Raw genomic sequence first — 20,464 nt, forward strand, 5'->3', positions numbered from 1 at the left:
AATAGATAAATTTCATATATTTATGTTTAATGTTTTTGTTACTGAATTTATATATTTTTTCAAATAAACATTTATAATGACAAATGTCTCTGTTCTACTACACAGCAAATATTGGCACCCCACTTGACACAAGTAGAATTTATTTCATATTATACTAATGACAAAACATATTAATACAGTGGGATGCAAAGGTTTGGGCAACATTGTGAAAAGTAGTGATGGGATTTCCGGCTCTTTTTAGAGATCCGGCTCTTTCGGTTCGGCTCACTAAAAGGAGCCGGCTCTTTCGGCTCCGAACCAGCTCTTCAGGTTGTTTTGTTGCTTTAATTAATTTATTATTAACAATAATATAAAATTATGCACAAAAGGAATTACTAACGTAAAAAAAGTGGTTTTATTTATATATGTTTATATATGGATATATGCGGTGGCCCCTAGAGACAAAACACGTACAAACTTCAAAACACATTTCTAGCATGAACTGAACTTCCAAAGCAGAGCTACTGTATCACTTAAATTACACAATTGAAAGCATGTGTGTATTGTTTGTGTATTTATACACAAGCACTCATATATATTCAAATAATTTAAAATAAATGTTCATTTACCTGTTATTACCACACACCAAATCCGGTCGTTGGTACTTGCTGGCTTGTGTAGCCACTAGGTAACAAAAGCTCAACACTGCCCCTAGCATCCTGGAGCACTTCTGTTGTCTTTTGTACGTGTTTTGAGTTTTTATGTGCTTCGAAGTTTTTATGTGCTTCGGAGTTTTTACGTGCTTCTGAGTTTGTACGTGTTTTTACGTGTTTTGGAGTTTGTACGTGTTTTTACGTGTTTTGGAGTTTGTACGTGCTTCAGAGTTCGTACGTGATTTGAAGTTTGTATGTGCTTTGTCTGCAGGGGCCACCGTAAATATACTTTTATTTATTCACTCCACATAAAATGTAATAAATAAATCATATAATACAAAAATCAACTATTCACATTTCAACTTTTAACTATTTAAATTTTCAGCTTTTTCCTTTTACAAATTTAAAGTAAAACAACACAAAACACTGCAAACCACAACACAATTAAATATAAATTAAAATATCAAAACAAAAAGAACATGCATATTTTCTGTCATATGGACCTGCACGAATAAACTTTCTGAATCCTTTATCATCTGCAACTGAAAACAGTTGTGGATGATTACTTTACCTTTCTAATGTGAAGTTGTTGTCCCTGGCTCTCTTTCTCTCTCTCTCCCTCTGGCTCTGTTCCTGTGCTACTGAGTGTAACTACCGCCCCTCCCCCCTCTGCCCAGCGCAAAGCACAAGGCTGCATGCGGAGTGAAGCAGGAAAAAAGTGCGAGAGAAAGAGAGAGGGAGGCTGAGAGAAAGAAAAAAAAAAAACCCACGTGACGGCTCGTGATAAGGAGCCGGCTCGCGTCGTTCACGTCAAAGACCCGGCTCTAAGAGCCATTTCGTTCGCGAACGACCCATCACTAGTGAAAAGTCATTTTCCTGTACAAATCATTGGTTGTCACAATAAAAATTGTCAGTTAAATATATCATATAGGAGACACACACAGTGATATTTGAGAAGTGAAATGCAGTTCACTGGATTTACAGAAAGTGTGCAATAACTGTTTAAACTAAATCAAGCAGGTGCATAAATTGGCAACACAAAAAAAGAGAAATGAAATAAATATTTAGTGTATATCAATGTGTGTGTCTCCTATAAGATATATGTAAGTGACATTTTTCATTGTAACAGCAATTCATACAGGAAAATAATGACTATTAATAAGGTTGCCCAAACTTTTGCACCACACTGTATATAGGAACATAGTGAAGACAAGTTACTTAAGAGAGTAAAAAGAGGTTAGTTTATTTTGGAGTAGAGCTCCATTTATCAAGAAAAATTTAAAAAGACAGGAACACTCTTTAGAGGTTTGTGGGTGGCTCTTAAAAGAGCCGTTGTGGGGAAGTCACGCGGACTTCAAACAGGCTACTCCTTTGGTTGCCAAGACACAGCTCCCTCCGCCGAGAAGTGAGCCATGAATTTCTCCCTCAACAGGACAGCCTCTCTGGAGGAGTTGTTTGCTGGCAAGGAACCTGGACAAAATTGTTTAAAATGAGTATTATGTGTACTGCAGTTACAAAATACATTATTGAAATTCCAAAATTACAAATTACAAAACATAAATCTTACATAAAACATTTTGTAATTATAAGGATAATTACATGATATATATTAGATATAATCTAAAACAGTCTGCAGTGATTATATACAAATATTCAACTATCCCAGAATTAAACCAGGTCTAAATAAAAAGGAGTGAGTATCACTACAAAGGTTAACTCAGTGGTCCTAATGCTACAGTTTGATATCAGCAAACACCGAGCGCATACATTGATATGACACCACAGCCATGCTATCATTGCAAACACTGATAACAGCATAAATCGAATTAAATCGGGACTTGATGAGACCTTCTGAGTATCACTAGAAATATTATAAACAGTCGTCTCCGTACCACAGTTCGCTATCAGTAAACACCGAGAGCATTCACTGTTAGCATACCACATCCATATTAGCAGTGTATAAATGGATGGTTTAGCATATATTAGCACAGGTATCAATAAAGGACTACCGTATTAAATACTTTTACTAACCTCAGGCAGATGGACAGGCGCTCTGCAGGTGGGATTGAGCGCCTGTAATTGGTGTCTAGGCGGGCGATTCTGGGACCAACGCGGGAAAGACTGCAGGTCTTCAAACTGGCCGGGTGAGAGACGGTGATATCGCTGGAATCGGCCGTCATCCAGGCGCAGCTCCTGGACCAAATGGTGAAACTCACCAAACTGCTCACGCCTCTGGAGGACCTGATGGACCCAGGTACGGTGAGGAGGTCTTTCACGCCGCTGCTCTGCTCTCCACAGTACATAGAGAAGGGAGACTCTCTTCGAGCGCTAGCTCGACAGCTGCTGTCTTGCAAAGATACCGTCTGGCACAACTTCCTCCCACATTTCCGATTCACGCGCATCAAAATATGATATTTTGACACGCGATGGATTTTTCTTGGACACGCGTTGAGGCGCGAATGTGCACGCGTCAAAATAGGGGCGTTTGGGGCGTTTTTGTTCGCGTCCATCGCGTTCGGTGTGAACACACCGTTACTGAGTAAGATTTTTCCGCTACACTGTTCCTTTTTCTACTCTGCACAAAACATTCATTAATCCTGCCTCTTCACCATATTTCCACTTCACCAGACAGACCAAAGCCTAAAGCATGAAACAAGCCGAGGTGTCAGGATTGCGCATTGCCACAAAGTCTTTGGGTTGAGTGCCAAAGAGGGTCCTTGTTGTTCACCTATCTACCACAATTATAGATGGTGAAAATGGCACCACGTTAGAGTATCTGAACAGATAAATTCTTTCTAAAGTGTGAAAAAAAAAATGGATTTCAGAAATCCGACACTCAGAAGTGTTGCGAGTTTTCTCATCTTAGCTTTATTTTCTTCACATGGATTCAAGTTTTATTCAGACTTTCTTTTTAAGTTTGGCAGGAATTTTTGTTGGGATATTTTCGATTTGAACGCACGGTGGAATTTGCATCTCTAAAAGATCTTTTCAGACAGAGCGTGTTTGATTTCCACTCTCAGCTCTCACAGCTCAGAGGAAGCCTGAAATAAAGTACACCTAAATGAGATGAGGAGCTGTCAGTGTTTAAGCCCCCTCATCACTTGATTGAGGAAACATAATCCGGGTTAGCATTTTGTTGACCATCCTCCTCCTACACGCGTGTACACATGCACACACACACCCATATGCACGCTCACACAATACTCCTACCATCTAGAGCTGTCTGATTAGGATTAGTGATTGAAAGGCCGAGGCGTGGGAACCACTTCCTCTCCCGGTGTTTTCATGTTGAAATCAGGTCTCCTGAGGGAAATGACAGTGCAGTTCAAAGAATGATTGCTTCTGAAACAAAGGCTGTGTAGCTCATGAATGTGCAGCAGGTTGTTCCCTGAGTTACCGCAGGCTGGAGGTGAACGCGTCTACATCTCGAAGAGTTTCAGACAGAAACCGTTTGTCTACACTAATCCTAATTATAGTCGTGCTACATCGGAGTGGGCTGTTCAGTGCAGTATAGGTAACCATTGTTCTTTTCTTTATTTTAATTTACAAATTTTAATTTACAAAGCCATTTTCAGAAATGTTGAGTGCTGTGTAAAATACAATCATTTGCAAATCTCAGAAACCCATATTTTACTCACAATAGAACAGAAAACATAGTAAATGTTTTCTAAACATGGCCCTGAGCAGCACATGTTAGGGTCATGTTTACTACAATCACGCTGTAGTAATAGATATAGTGTGGGCTTTAGCATCGCCTTACTTACTTACATCGTCTTGTCTGGATGGGTTTGCATGCTGCTCTGAAGCCCGTATATACCTTTCACCACTGATGCTGCCTTTCCAGATGTGTCAGCTGCCAATTACATAGGCACTAAGCCACCTCCATACCATCAGAGATTGAACAGAGTGCAGAGAACAAGCTGGATGGTCTTTCCAGAGGACACGGCATCCGTGTTTCCTAAAAAGAATCTCAAATTCATCTAACCAGAGGACAGTTTTCCACTTTGCCTCAGTCCATTTGAAATGATTTCCATCACAGAATCATGACGTTTTTAATTAAGATTAAGGGTATCCAATGATTATTTTCAGCTTTGTCCTATGCACATTTCTTCAGAAACTCACAGTCTTTTGGTAACATTATGCACTGTGGATGATGAGATATTCATAGTTTTCCACTTAGGAACATTATTCCACCATATCTGCAAATTATTCCACAATTTCTACCTATAGTTTATTTATTTTTGCAGACTGCTGAATCTCTGCCTCTATAAGACGCTCTTTTTGTATCCAATTAAGTTACTAAACTGTTGCCATTTAAGCTAATTAGATGCAAAATGTTCCTCCAGCTTCCAGCTGTTCCTTTTTAGTATCTCTTATATTTTTATACTTATAGATACTTTTAAGATGTGTTGAAACCACCAAATTCAAAATATTTTTTATATAATATTTTTCATCAAAAACCTTTTCCTGTTCTATTGAAAATATGATTCGGGTTTATGAGATCTGCAAACCACTTCATGCTGTTTTTGTTGACATTGTACACAGCATCCCAACTTTATCAGAACTCAGTATGTAGAAATAGTCTACCGATATATCCAAAATTATTAAAGTTATATTACCATACAACATGAAGAACCTCCTATGAGATGCTGATTGCTGTGAGTGTTTTTAGCTCGTCACGTCCTCGAGTTATAACAAAGTGATATTGCTCTTTATTATCGAGGGAATCCTCGAACTGTCTCACTCTCTTCACTGAACTTTCTTTTCTCTTTCTCCTGATAATTTCCAGAAGGTTTCATAACAGTCTAGCCATTGCTCTGCCACCTCGTTTCAGCCGTAACCTATATACTGTATATGTGTCACTCTATAAACACATTAAACACCCTCTACAAATTTCCCCAGCATGGTTTCTGTTTCTTCCCTCTGCAATCTCTGCTTCTAAGATATGTTTCCTGTGATGCTCCCACTATTCTTTGCTTGTTGCCATGTGTACCAGTCCAACTTGGCAAGCGCAAGCTGCGTTACATCTTCCCACACAGTGTCAGCGAGTAAATGGAATGAAATGAAAATTTTCACATACCTTTCTAGATGCATAGCATCTTGTTAATTTGACAGGTCTTTGCCCTTTTTTCTGACTGATTTGACTGTTTTGATCTAATTTCAGGTCACTTAGATCTCTTTTTTTTTTCTTCGGATGAAAAAGAATAGAAATGTGTTCTACTGCTGGCTTTGTTACCCAAAAGTCTTAATAAGAGCAATGGACTGTAGCTCTAGAGTAAAGTAAAGGTAAACTGAAATTCTTAAAAACAGCAACAAATATATAATATATATAAAACCAAAGCTCTGACAGTTGTGTGGTTTAGTTCCTTCTTTCTGTTGGCCTTGATATTGATTTTTGCAGAGATGTCTTTCAATTACCGACTCTTGTTTATCTTTGGAAAGTTTTCTTTGTTTCTAACTGAGTTTTTAAAAAAGCGAGAGAAAGCCCAAAGAGCAGCTTCAGTATAATGCTTGTAAGTTCCTTTCAGTCTTGGCTTGTCACTTAAAAACAAGCTGAGAAATGAAATGCAATAAAAACTGAGGAGGGGTGGTGGGGTGGAAACTGGGACAGGGACACCGGAGAGAACAGATCGAGACAGATATGGCACTAGAAAGGAGAAAAAACCTTCAGAACAAGGGTATTTGTCTGTTTTAAGTCAATCTGTATCAAGAAGATAGCAGAGAAACAGGGAAAGCCTCTCTCAAGTGTGACCTATTGATCACACCTCGCAGCGCATCTCCCCGTGGAGCTTAGATGACCAGTTTAGACAGCGCGAGAGGATAAGAGCTGGGACACACGGAGGATTTTCCTGTGGCAGGTAGCGTGAGTCACTGAGGAAAAAGTGACGGCAGCTATGACTTGTTTTTACGATGGTAACAAGTCACGAGACGCCAAAGCGCTGACGGGTGTTCAGAGGAGAAGAAGCAGTAAATAAATGAATCTGCTGGTACTCGTGCAGGCAGACCACCAGCAAACTGGCAAACTATTAAAAGGCAGTAACGGTGGACAGAAAGCTGAGGAAGAGAGATTTTCCCGTGTGGCACTGCACATCTGCTGTCAACCTCATTACTGTTAATGACACGTATATATGCAGCAGTATCTGTGCAGCTATGTTTCACATATGTTCCAGGTTCACAAGTTACCTTTCACTATATGACAGTTAAGGTTACAGAATTCCATCATAAGGCTGCTGAATATTAATTCTGTCTTTTACACTGTGGTCTATGTGCATACTGTATTGACCCTATAGCTTGTCTTTGGTTCATTAAACCAAGTTCTTACTGTTAGGCTCATTTACATCTCCAGAGTTGCACTATTCACTGCCATCTTCCCTGCCATCGTCTGTGTGTGTGATTTGTAGATTACTTTAAAGCTCTTTATCTGTGGTCTGACTGTGTAGCTACTAAATATTATAAAAGCAAGCCCCTAAATACTTGAACACAATTAAAGTCAAGCATCCACCAGCAACCAGTTCAGGATGTACACTCCCTTTTCCCCTACGGCAGTGGTTCCCAAACGTTTGCTAGGGCCCCCTTTGTTTGAAGAAAATTGTTCACGCCCCACCACGACGCACATACACATCCTCCAACCACACACACCCATGTCTTGTTTTCAAACTCCATTATTTCACACCTCAAACATTTAGTAAACAATTAAATAAATAAATACAAGTAAACTGCAATAAATTACAGGTAATAATAAAATACACTAACTCTTTCACACTACGTCCACACCTACACGGGTATTTTTGAAAACGCAGCTGTTTCTATGCGTTTGGGCCTTACCTCTGCACGTAAACGGCGTTTGTAATCACCGAAAACGGAGATTTTTTAAAACTCCTTTTTTGCGTTTGCATGTGGACGAGGAATACACAGTTCGTCACGCAATGTCAAAGGTATGTGCCTTTTTCCACGTCAGGCTGTGCTCCACGATATTTACATGAGATGAATTGCAGAATGGCAGATAGTAAGATTAACAGTATTTTGTCTCTATCTTCAGGTTTTACACGCTTACACATGCAGTTACTGTCCCTTCATTTAGAAAGGCAGAGGCATAGTTGTTTTTTTCCTGTGTAATAATATTCAACATTGCTATCAATACATTTTTGCAAAAAATGCCTCACTGTGCAAAATGGGCTTAAAAACATAAACAACTGTGGGATACTGCTTGTTCTGTCCTTATTGTGCGTCCCTTTGCCCAACTTGACAGACAGCTAACGGTTTCAATGAACATTGGAGGCGGAAGTAAGTTTAAGGCTTTTTACTTTGTCAGTGGTTCAATGATTGACATCCTTTTCTTCCCGTAAAACTAAAAACAAACACAAAGTAAATGTCACAAGATGTCTATACCTTTTTACACACACTTCTAGGATATGAACTATACTGTTATATAGTATGTGTAATCAACAGCGACTCAGTATTGATCACAATACAACTTAGCGAGTTTAGCTTCCTCAAAGATAAACATAGCAGATGAAATAACTGGTTTCTAAACAAATCTATGTAATAGAAATGCACCAAATAAACTTGTAAACATGTTGTACATTAATACTCACAAGCAATAACTCTCCAAGGCAGAAACGTTTTAAAGAGCAACAACATATTCTGCAGGCTAACAAGCGACCAGCTTCCTGTTTCCTCTACTCACGGGAACACAGAAAAACCCCACCAAAATAAAAGCTGGCGATTATTCCCACTATGACCAGCAGAGGGTGCTGAAGAGAAAGAACCTATGCATGTCATAACACTCCCCGTCTGGTATTGTAAAATACCATTATGAACCAACTGAAACATCATAAACTGCAAGATTTTACAGATTATATCTGAATACAATGTTTACCATCATGACACACCTACTTCTCAGTCCTTTGGGGACATCAATAACACTGTCTCTGACACAGGTCTCATGTAAGTATTAATAGTTCCATTTCTTGAGACCCTCACTTCAATCTTCCTGACCCTGCCATCCTTATCCGGGAAGATCTGGTTGACGAGTCCCATTGGCCATTCATTGCGCCTCACTTGTGTGTCTTTGATGAGCACAAAATCTCCCACCTTGAGGTTTGCATGGTTACGTTGCCACTTGTTCCGGCTTTGCAGTGTCCCTAAGTACTCCCGTCTCCATCTGGTCCAAAATGTGTTTGCAAGGTGTTGAACTTGCCTCCACTACTGTCGATGGAGATCTTTCTCAATAAAACTTCCCAGAGGGGGGAGAGGAGTGCACGCCTTCTGAGTGAGAAGCATGGAAGGCGTCAACAGGAAGGGTGTGTCAGGATCTGTTGTGATAGGAGACAAAGGTCTAGCATTAATGATGGCTGTTACCTCTGCCAGGTGGAAAGCACCTCATGTGTCAAGTGAGAGTGCGTGGTTTGGAGAAGCATTGCATCCAGGATACGTCGGGACAACCCTATCATACGTTCCCAGCTTCCTCCCATATGAGAAGAGTGAGGTGGATTAAAGATCCAGGTGCATCCCTCTTCTCCCAGGTATGTTTTAATGCTTGACACGTCGGGGTCTGTCAGTGTGAAACCAAGCACCGACAAAATTAGTCCCACAATCGGATCGAATCTGCTTAACAGGCCCTCTCAAACTGAAGAATCGACGCAGGGAATTGATGAAACTTGATGCGTCCATCGACTCAATCAGTTCAATGTGCACAGCACGTGTGCTAAGACACGTAAAAAGAACAGCCCACCTTCTGCTATTTGCCTGGCCTCCTCTTGTGCGCCTTGTGACCACAGACCAAGGGCCAAATACATCCAAACCCACGAAGGTGAAAGGAGGTTCGGTACTGACACGATCAGAAGGCAGATCTGCCATTCTTTGCTCAGTTGCTCTCTTCCTAGGTCTGTTGCAGGTGATACAGTTGTGGATAATCTGTTTGATTAGCCTCCTTGCTCCTGTAATCCAATATCCAGCAGTACGGACTGCACCTTCTGTGAACACCCGTTCCTGATGCATTACTCGCTGGTGATGGTGTTCTACTATCAACTTGGCAACGTGGCTACCACCTGGAATAATGAGAGGATGTTTCTCCTTGTAGTTGATGTTGGCGTGTTTGAGCCTTCCACCTATCCTCAAGAGTCCTTCATCATCACAGTAGGGACTGAGTTTTTGTAAAGAGCTGTGTTTTTGTATGTCTTTACCATTAGCAATACAGGCAAGTTCCTCCTCAAACATTTCCTTCTGCACACTTTTGATGACGACAATCTCAGCCTTTGTCAGTTCCTCTGCTGTGCGAGACTGTTTGCAATGATGCCATGAACTGCAAGAGGGACCTTCACCTTTGCTCTTGAAGACCTTTGCAATATGAATGAGCAAGCTAAGGGCCTTGAGAAGTTTCTTCAAAGAGGAAAATCGTCTGAACCTTTGCGATCCAAGCAGAGACCCATCAATACTCGTGTGAGTGACAAAGCTACGTATTTCATCATCCAACTCGGGGTCCACAAGGTCATAGGTTTCAGCTTCTCTTGTAACACTAGCTTGTAACAAGAAGGCAGGTCCTTTAAGCCAGGCACTGTCACCAAGCATGGCAGCAGGCACCGAGCGTGTGCCTATGTCAGCAGGGTTAGAGCTCGTAGGGACATAGTGCCATTGTTTTGGTTCTGAAATCCTCCTGATTCGCTGCACCCTGTTGCCAGCATATACATAGAACCTCTTCGTCTGGTTGCTTATATAGCCTAAAACCACACGACTGTCTGTGTAGAATTCAACTGCTTCAAGATTTAGGTCCAGTTCACTTGTGATGACTTCGGCAAGCTCTGCAGCTAACACAGCAGCTCCCAATTCCAGTCTTGGAATTGTATGAGCAGATTGTGGGGCCAATTTTGCTTTCCCTAGAACGAAGCCCACCTGATGGTTCTGATTTTCGCCAGTGGTCTTTAGGAAAGCAACTGCTGCAATGGCTTTAGTGGAGGCATCTGAAAAGATGTGTAACTCTTTTCTGATTGCTGATGACATCGTAGCAGAAGCATAAGTTCTTGGAATATGTACATTTTTGAGATCGACAAGAGATTCTTTCCACGTATTCCACTCGGCCTCCCTTTCCCTAGGCAGTGGAGTGTCCCAGTCTAGGGCCTCACTTGAAAGTTCTCTCAGCAGCATCTTTCCCTGGATTGTAACCGGTGAAGCAAATCCTAAGGGATCGAAAAGACCATTGATTGTAGCTAAGACGCCTCTTTTTGTAAAGGGCTTCACTGTCTCTGCTACTCGAAAGGTAAAAGCGTCTTTCTTTAGGTCCCATATCAGACCAAGACTTCGCTGTGTAGGTGTCACATCAGTCTCCAGATTTAGCTCCTTAAGCCCCTTTGCACGGTCATCTGGAGAAAACGCATCAAGAACCTCAGAGCTGTTTGATGCTATTTTATGCAGGCGAAGGTTAGATGTGGCAAGCATTTCCTGTGCTCTCTTCATTAGATCAATAGCTTCACTGGCTGTGGGCCTTGACATAAGCGCATCATCAACGTAGAACTCCCTCTCAACAAAGCGTCGTGCATCTGATCCAAATTCCTCTTCACCATGAGCTGCTGCACATCGAAGGCCGTATATAGCTACGGATGGTGAGGGACTGTTGCCAAACACGTGAACCTTCATTTGATACTCACAGATGTCATTGGCAGGATTGTTGTCTTCATGCCAGAGGAAGCGCAAATAGTTTCGATGGTCCTCTCTTACAATGAAACTGTGAAACATCTGTTCAATGTCAGCGGTTACTGCAACAGTTTCACGTCTGAACCTCAACAGTACTCCCAATAAGTTACTATTGAGGTCAGGTCCAGAGAGGAGAACATCATTGAGAGAGACGCCATGGCACTTTGCACTTGAGTCAAACACAACCCTGATCTGATCCGGCTTCTGAGGATGGTACACCCCAAACGTAGGTAAGTATCAGCACTCCTTGTCCACCTCAAGTGGAGGAGCCAGTTCAGCATGGTCACGATCAAATATGTTCTGCATGAAGGCAAAGAAATGCCTCTTCATTTCAGGCCTTTTTTCAAGGGTGCACTGAAGAGAGGATAAGTGTTTGACGGCCTGATCGCGATTGTTGGGCAGCCACTGGCGAGGTCCCTTAAATGGAAGTGGCACCACCCAGCTGTTGCTGTCATCTATGAACATCTCTCTCTTTATGACCTCTAGGAACAGTTTGTCTTCAATAGAAAGGCCGATTTTGTTATCGTCCTCGGATGTATCAAAGATGGTGCTTCCAAGAGTGCATGCCTTAACTCTAGGTGTTTCGGTGGTAGGGAAGGCTTTACGCTCAGACTTGGACCCATAATTCTCTTTGATATGAGCCATATTTGGACATGGTCTGAAATAGGATGGGTGATTGTTCTCAAGCACATTAGTGTGATAGGCATCCACAGCTGCAGGCTTGTGAGCATCACCTAAACAGACATCACCAATGATGACCCATCCTAGGTCCAGTTTCTGTGCATATGGGGCATTATGAGGACCGTTTCTATGCTGCCTCGCTTTGTGGACACTAAGTAGGTCACGTCCAAGTAAAAGGAGGATCTCAGCTTTGTGATCGAGTGGTGGGATGAGATGGGCTATTGGCCTTAGATGAGCATGTTCTGCTGCCACCTCAGGGGTAGGTATCTCAGCTCTGTTACTCGGAATGTTATTACATTCAATTATTGTCGGCAGCATGACTGATGTGGTTCCATCTAGTGACTCCACTACAAAGCCTGTAGCTCTTCTACCCATCATTTCTGTCGTTCCCGCACATGTACGAAGTGTGAATGGAGACTCTGACCCCTCTATGCCAAAAACATCAAAAAACTCTGACCTGGCAAGTGACCGATTACTCTGATCATCGAGCACGACATAAGCCTTTGTCACTCGCTCTGGCTGCGCTTTTGGGAAAACCTTTACCAAGCAGATCTTAGAACAGGATCTTCCTCTCTGAGCCTCTCCACATACCTCGGTACAAGTCGATGTTATAGCAGGCTGAGTTGTCTCTTCTGTGCCCTCCCCGCCATGACCAAAGAGAGTTGCAGGAGGTGGTCCTGGATGAAGGGCAGAGATATGATTCCTGCTTTCACATTCTGTACACTTGATTGTTGTGTTACAGTTCTTGGCCATGTGACTAGTGGAAGACCAGCATCTAAAACAGATACCATTGTCCTTGAGGAAGGTCTTACGCCCCTCAATGGGTTTATTGCGAAACCCTCTGCAGCGATTGAGGGGATGTGGCTTTTTATGAATAGGACACTGCCTTTCCACATCACAGGTTTGCTGTCTCCCACTGTCTTGGCCAGCTTTCTCCTGTGATATTTCCATCTTGTGAACAGAGACCAAACCCTTATAGGGCTTCCTCACTGTAGCATCTGATCTAAAGTGGTCTGTTGTAGATGCTAAGAGCCTGAAGCCTGGGTCATTGCGGGCTTGTGCCTCTCTGCAGACAAAGTCACAGAGAAAGGAAAATGGCGGAAAAATTACACTATGGTCAACTTTATACTTAAAACCCTGAGAGAGCCACTTTTCCTGGATATTGTGTGGTAACTTGTCCACAATTGGAGCGACACCACGTGCAGTGTCAAGATAGCTTAGCCCTGGGAGATAACCCTCTGATTTTGCTGCCTCAACCTCTTGCAGCAGGTCACTAAGCTCTCGCAGCTTCACAGGATCCTTGCTACTGACCTTTGGGAAGTTTGTAAGCCTGTCGATCAGTGTTTTTTCAATTATCTCTGGAGAGCCAAAACATTCCTCCAAGCGCTCCCAGGCTTTGTGCAGTCCAACTTCAGAACGACAGACATGCACCGTCTTTATTCTTTTCACATGCCGTGCTGAGTCGTGCCCTAGCCACTTAATAAGGAGGTCCAACTCTTCACTGGGGCTGAGTTTTAGTCCACTGATTGCATTCAGAAAGGAGGATTTCCACGCCCAGTAATTTTCAGGGCAGTCATCAAACTTTGTGAAACCAGCATTGATAAGATCCCTCCGTGCCAAGTACCTTGCTATATCACCCACCTGAGCACTGCCATCTGGTAGGAGTTGTGGTGTGACTCGATCAGGCGACCTTTCCCTTGTGCTCTCTGGTGGGTGCGGTGTTGAGTGGGGGTAAATACCAGACTTCGGTTCCTGAGATAGCCCTGATGTTGGAATGGCTTTGTTTCTCATTTTGAACAAGTGAGATTCAACATATGGAGTACCAAAGCTTTGCCTGGGTGGAATCGTGGGCTTCAGCTCATGAACAGTTGACTCTCTATGCTCTGCCTCTGGTTTAGCGCTCTCAGTTGGCTGTAGATGCTGCTCCACATACTGGCGTGTCCTTTCAGCAGTCTCTTCAAAGGCTGGTTTCCTTTCAGTTTTGACAGACTCCTCTGCTGCAACCTCAAGGACGCTGGCTTCAGCCATAGCTGCTGCTACCTCCTTTTCATACTGTAAAGTGTTCAATTTGGCTTCTATGCGAGCCTTCTCAATCATCATTTCTGACTCTATTTTGGCATAATCGGCTCGTGCTCTAGCTGCCTCCAGTTTGGCGCGAGCTGCAGCAGCGGCTCGACTGGCTGATGATCCACTAGATGCTATAGAGGCCACTGACCTGGTCTCTACACTCTAAGAAATGACACACTGATGTTGGTAGCATTATGTAAATGTTTTATGTTAAAACTAATGCCACCAATTGATTTTTAACTTTAAACACAAGTACGTTGTTTTGAATTTAATTAACAACATAATATTTCAATACAACAAAATGCAGTATATTAAATCCAACGTAAAAAGTTAATTTAAAACGAAGAGTACTTTAATTTAAAGAGGATTGTCCTAATAGGCTATCCGTAGTTCTGAGTTTGCACATGTGCAGTGTGGAAGTTGGATCATCCGCCATTTTCAACTGAGACTTGCATATGCTTAGTATCCTGGATAGAATCCATCCCCGTCTGAGGATTATTTGGTAAGTACAAAAATTTAAGGATGACAAATTTGATTAATGTATACTAACTGTTAAACATTTGACACTTTCGGGAATACTTCTGCATTTTTTTTAAACAAATGATGCCTGGTAAATTTTTTAAAACTCTAGCTTGTATACCTCTCTCACGTGTTAGAAGTATGAAGACATTTAACAAATATTGTTGAACCTGCTTTGGTGTAATTTTCCAAAATCTTTTGCGATTCCTGTTAAGGTGAGACTTGCCTACTAAGACCGACAGTTTTAAAATTACTCCCAACATCTACCGCACCTGCCCCCTGACATCAGTAATGACCACCGGGAGCGCCAGCGATCCTGTCGTTTGAAGAATGAAATGAATGTATAGTGTATTTTAGAAATGTGCCTCAATTAAGTTGCTACATTGTTTGAAAGAATTCGACTCCATGTTGATTTCTGGTTTAGTGTCAAACGCAGGGTATAAGACATGCGTTCATCTGTTGTCATTGAAGTGCAGAATAATGTGTAATACTGTTATATATAATGCATTTAACTCCTTGTATCAGTTTCCATTGGCTATCATCGCTACCAAAGACAGGAAATCATCAAAGACATGCCATTCATTGCAGAGGTCAAAAACAGATGGCCTGCCCTGTTTTCAGAGACTGAGGTAATTCTTACTAACTTTGTTATTGCAAGTCATTTTCATAAGAACTTGTATTTGAAGAAGAACAAAGTACTGTAAATTGTTAATTTTAAAAGATAAAAAACGTTTGACTAAAAGTTGTAACATTCTTGCATGTGGCCTCTAATAACATTAATAGAGAATACTCTCTAGTTGTAATTTTTAATATGTTTCAGGTTGTTGCAGAGTTCGCCCGCATCACCATGGTCCCTTTGTTGTCGACTTTCATGGCCAAGCTGGACCACTACGCTGACCACCTTCTTAGAGTGTTCAAAAAGAATGGGGGAACAGCTAAACGCAATATCAACTTAATCATGGCAGCCATGGATGGGGTATGTATTTTAGTTGACCTTGATTGAGCTCTGAAATTATTTGAATGCTTCTTCAACTTCTGTGTCTGTCATTAATCAGAATTTTTTTTCAACTGAATATGTGTATATTTGAATATTTTGTGAATCAGTGACATGCAGTCAAGTGAGGCACCTTAGTGAGAAGTAAAATACTAACAAAAGAGAAATTCAATTTGTACACTAGATTTTAAATTTGCTTTCTGTGTGATTTCAATATTTTTATGGTCAAAATTGCTGTCATTACGGATTTTCTGTTCAAATACAAGGTAAAACGCTGAGAGGAGGCAATGATGATGCTGTGTGTCACCGCGACACACACATGCGCAATCCCACTGCTGTTTCTCTAAATCGCCAACGTACATGTTTGATTACACTTGTAATAGAGATGATGACTTGATGCAGACTACCTAATTTATTTGACCAATGTGTGTTACATGTTTAATGTTATCGGTCATAAATGTGCTGCAAAAATGCATGGAGTGAGGCTGATGGAGGGCAGTGCTGAACCCTAAAGGCAACATGTATAAGAGGTACACGTATATGGATTCAAAGTGTAATCACATTACACTGAGAGCGCCATTGACACAGTGGATAAAGCAGTGCACTTAGGGAACATCAGTAAATTTCACAAAGGACAAATTGACACCAAATCAGTCCAAAGCAATGAGACGCACCAATTTTATTTCAATGCATCTCCTATTTATAAATTAATAAATTGATGTAAAATGAATGATTTTTCTATAATTGTTTCCAGGTCATTTGACCAATTTATTTACTACACACAAAAAATGAGACACACCAAACCTAAATAAATTTTAATGCATCTTCTGTAGGGCTGGGCACTTATTGCATCGCTTATCAATATTGTGATAACACACATCCTATGTGATTGAAATGATAGACTGCTTTCAAACCTCTAAAAAAATATATGATAATTTAGTTGAGACTATTACTTCCATTAATGTCAAACTTATCATCAATTCAACAAGATAAATAACTGCTGGTTTGTCTAAATAGCACATTTGCTAAGTTTAATTTGCAGTACTTATATTTGTGAGGCTGCATTGATAGATTTATAGGCAAAAATACTATTATGATCTTTTATTGTAACTCTTATTGTTAAGAAGCTTGCAAAGAAAAGCGTCTGGACTTCTTTAAGTTGCTTGAAGACATTTCATCTCTCATCCGAGAAGCTTCTTCACTGAAGAAGCTTCACTTTTCTTTCCAAGCGCCTTAGACTACGATGACCTGGATGACTGAGAACCTTCACAGACTTATTGTTATCGCAAAAAATACCACAAAATGTCATGATAGGATTTTAAGTCCATATTGCCCAGTTCTAATCTTCTATTTAATTTTAATATTTCTAGGGACACAATTATTAAATATATTGTTGAACAATCTAGAATTGATTAAAGCAAAAATAAAAGCTTTCACGTAATGTCAAAATTGAAAAGCTTCGATTTTGGGGTTCATATATTTGTTGATCTGACTCAGAGGAGTCAGTGCCTTACCAATCACGAACCTCACTGCACGTCACTGATGTGAGTTATGAAACATTGCTTAATCACTTATCTGGATTATGTGTTAATATTTTTGACTTTGTTTTGTAAAGAGGTTGAAAGGAACCAAAATAGGAAACTTCTCTCATATTGAGTTCTTATCTCCACTAGAATCCCAGCGTAGATCTTCGACGGGAATGCATTCTGAAAGCTGTCTGTGTCTACTTAAATGAAAAGCCAGATGACCTGTTCAAGGAATTCTTGGTAAGTTAAAAAAGGAAAACGATCAGTTATTTTCCTTTTTTTAATTTGGGATTGGAAATGGAAGGTGGACTTACTTGTCCATATGTATATGTATGCAATTAACTTATATTTTCCTTTTATTTTTATTTAAAGGACATGGATCTTGGAGCAAGCAGAGAAACGGAGCAGCTGGCTTTGGGAGTCTATGTTGTCAGACATGAAGGAGCAAACTCTGCAGATACACCTGAGGACATTGGTGTCATCATAGAAGGATGCACTGTGCTGCAAGCTCTTAGTGATGTGGCAAAGGGATGTGCCCTCCTGCTTGGACTAATCTACAGTCTAAATCTGAGCTACCCAAAGCACCTGAAATACACATTTGAATTTCTTCAGAAGGTGCTAATGGAGTCGGATGGGAACAACCTATCCATGAAGGTGCAGGTTCTGAAAAACAAACTGCTTGAGTGAAACAGCCTGCACTGAACTATAGAGGACACTGAACATTAAGGTTCTCGAACCCTTCTCCATGCACTTCATAAACTGTTCAGTTTCAATTGCCACAAGAACGTCTGCAAGGCCTTTCACTTTTCTGCGTTCTTTGTTCTTGAACCTTTAGTAACATCCAACTACACTGAAAAAGACTGTTCCTAACTTTGGACTTCATTTTAAGTTTTGAAGCAAATGTTATTTTTCTAAATATGGACAAAAATGACACTAAAGTAAGTTCTACCTGCTGTTTGCAGGGCTGTATTGTGGGCTTTTCATTGTAGCCCAATCAAGTTTAAATTAAGTCATGTTAATGTTAAAAATGTAGGAATCACAACACTTTCCAGTTTTAATCATTTCAGTTTAACATGACATTCTGTATCTTGTCTTCCTGCACTTAAAATGCACTTGAATATATGTAAAGATTGTTTAGGAAAAAAGATCTAGAAGCATTTGAATTGCTCAAAGTGTGCTTCAACAAGTTTTACACAAAGTGTTATTAAAGTTAGGTTAACTTAATAAACTTGTGTTCGATTTGTTGTAATTTACAATCTTAAATAGAGTAAGTTGCAATTCTGTTAAAGTGATTTAATCCTATAGTTTCAGTAGAGCGTGTTTTGGGTGAGTAGACTTATCAGATTTACTTAAAATTTGTTGTTCAAATTAAATGTGTCATACATTTTATATTTCACTAACCCAGTTGTGTGGAACCGGTTGACATAACTGGGTGGAGTAAATACAACATGTTATTTCTTAAAGTAAGTAGAGCTTGTTTTGGTTGAGTAGGTTTTATTTAGTCTTCTCAATTTAAATCAACAAGGTTAGTTAGATCAACATTATGATATTCAGCTAATACAACATGATTCTTTTGATTTGCATTTAATTATCCAAATGTTATCAGATATACTTAAAATTTCTTGTTCAAATTAAATCTATCATACATTTTATATTTCACTAACCCAGTTGTGTGGAACCGGTTGACATAACTGGGTGGAGTAAATACAACATTTTATTTCTTAGAGTGTAGAGCCGACAGCTGCGTTATATCTTTTGTGGCTTGTATGTCCTCCATCCCACAATGCTGCTGTGTGGCGAGAGTAAGCAGTAGTAGGGATGAGACGTGCTGGCAGACAAGGTTGCTGTCTTTGATTATCTCTGCCCGCTGAGAAGCTGCTTTTTTACTGTTCTGTCCTTATTGTGCGTCCCTTTGCCCAACTTGACAGACAGCTAACGGTTTCAATGAACATTGGAGGCAGAAGTAAGTTTAAGGCTTTTTACTTCGTCAGTGGTTCAATGATTGACATCCTTTTCTTCTCGTAAAACTAAAAAACAAACACAAAGTAAATGTCACAAGATGTCTATACCTTTTTACACACACTTCTAGGATATGAACTATACTGTTATATAGTATGTGTAATCAACAGCGACTCAGTATTGATCACAATACAACTTAGCGAGTTTAGCTTCCTCAAAGATAAACATAGCAGATGAAATAACTGGTTTCTAAACAAATCTATGTAATAGAAATGCACCAAATAAACTTGTAAACATGTTGTACATTAATACTCACAAGCAATAACTCTCCAAGGCAGAAACGTTTTAAAGAGCAACAACATATTCTGCAGGCTAACAAGCGACCAGCTTCCTGTTTCCTCTACTCACGGGAACACAGAAAAACCCCACCAAAATAAAAGCTGGCGATTATTCCCACTATGACCAGCAGAAGGTGCTGAAGAGAAAGAACCTATGCATGTCATAACACTGCTTGTCCGTGATTTGAACCGAGGGAACAAATCTTGGCAGGATCAGCCTGATATTATTTGTATCCCGCTGTAACTTTACTGTATAAAGAGCTAACATCTCCAAAATGTCAGGAGTAGTTAGTCATTACAAGAAGTGTTTGTGAACTAAAAATCAAGAATGTGGGATACTGTTTGTCTGTGATTTGAACAGCCCAGCACATGCTCCCGATGCAGGGAAAACCAATTATGCAGGGGAGACCTACCTTGGCACTTGTGCAGGTGAAGCCAAAAGGAAGATATGCTTCACCATATTTTCTAGTCTTTGGTTTGGAAGGAAGTTGGTTCGGAAGCATATTTGGCGATGCTTCGTCTCCTGCTTTGCGTTTGTGTGGGAGCCCCGTCAAAAAAAAAAACTGTCCATTATGCTAGCAGTGGTCAAGCGTTCTTTCTTTCTTTTTTTTCATACCGCCCCCCCCCTCCCCCTTGCAATGGCTCCGCGGCCCCTCTAGGGGAACCTACAGCAACTGCAATATACTCCAGTCCTTCCTGCAACCCAGAAATGGATAAGAGAAGGGAGGATGGATGGATGGAAACTAGTTACAATATGATAATACCTAGCTAAGAGAGTAAAGGCAGTGATCAAGCACACCAAACACCAAATATCAAACTGCAATGTTATGCAGTTAAGTCCAATTAAATCATAGTCTTCTATGAGAAAACACTTAAAGACAACTGGCTTTTAAAAAGTGGGTGTGGATTTTATGATAAAATTATTTGAACTACAGACACAAGGGGAAAAAAGTCCCCACAGTTAGTAATTCGAATTTTGAGCTCTCGTGAGGGAAAAGGACATCCCCAAGAAGATGCAAAGATAAGGGCGATCGTGGCTCAAGAGTTGGGAGTTCGCCT

General features: G+C 40.6%; 1 protein-coding gene across 2 annotated transcripts; it reads left to right on the forward strand.

Annotated features, from left to right (window-relative positions):
- Positions 1-14,219: 14,219 nt before the first annotated feature.
- On the forward strand, positions 14,220-18,323 carry LOC146517161 (uncharacterized). Of its 2 annotated transcripts, XM_085163286.1 has the most exons (5): positions 14,220-14,571; positions 15,114-15,217; positions 15,409-15,564; positions 17,256-17,348; positions 17,481-18,323. In XM_085163286.1, exons 2-5 carry the CDS (start codon positions 15,161-15,163, stop codon positions 17,793-17,795), a joined length of 621 nt encoding a protein of 206 aa, XP_085019412.1. In that variant the 5' UTR covers positions 14,220-14,571; positions 15,114-15,160; the 3' UTR covers positions 17,796-18,323. The 2 variants fall into 2 exon arrangements, with proteins under 2 accessions (XP_085019412.1, XP_085019411.1); XM_085163285.1 differs by lacking the exon at positions 14,220-14,571 and having other exon boundaries at positions 14,903-15,217.
- Positions 18,324-20,464: the final 2,141 nt, after the last annotated feature.

The sequence above is a fragment of the Neolamprologus multifasciatus genome, chromosome 6 (assembly GCF_963576455.1).
Source record: "Neolamprologus multifasciatus chromosome 6, fNeoMul1.2, whole genome shotgun sequence".
Lineage (NCBI taxonomy): Eukaryota > Metazoa > Chordata > Actinopteri > Cichliformes > Cichlidae > Neolamprologus > Neolamprologus multifasciatus.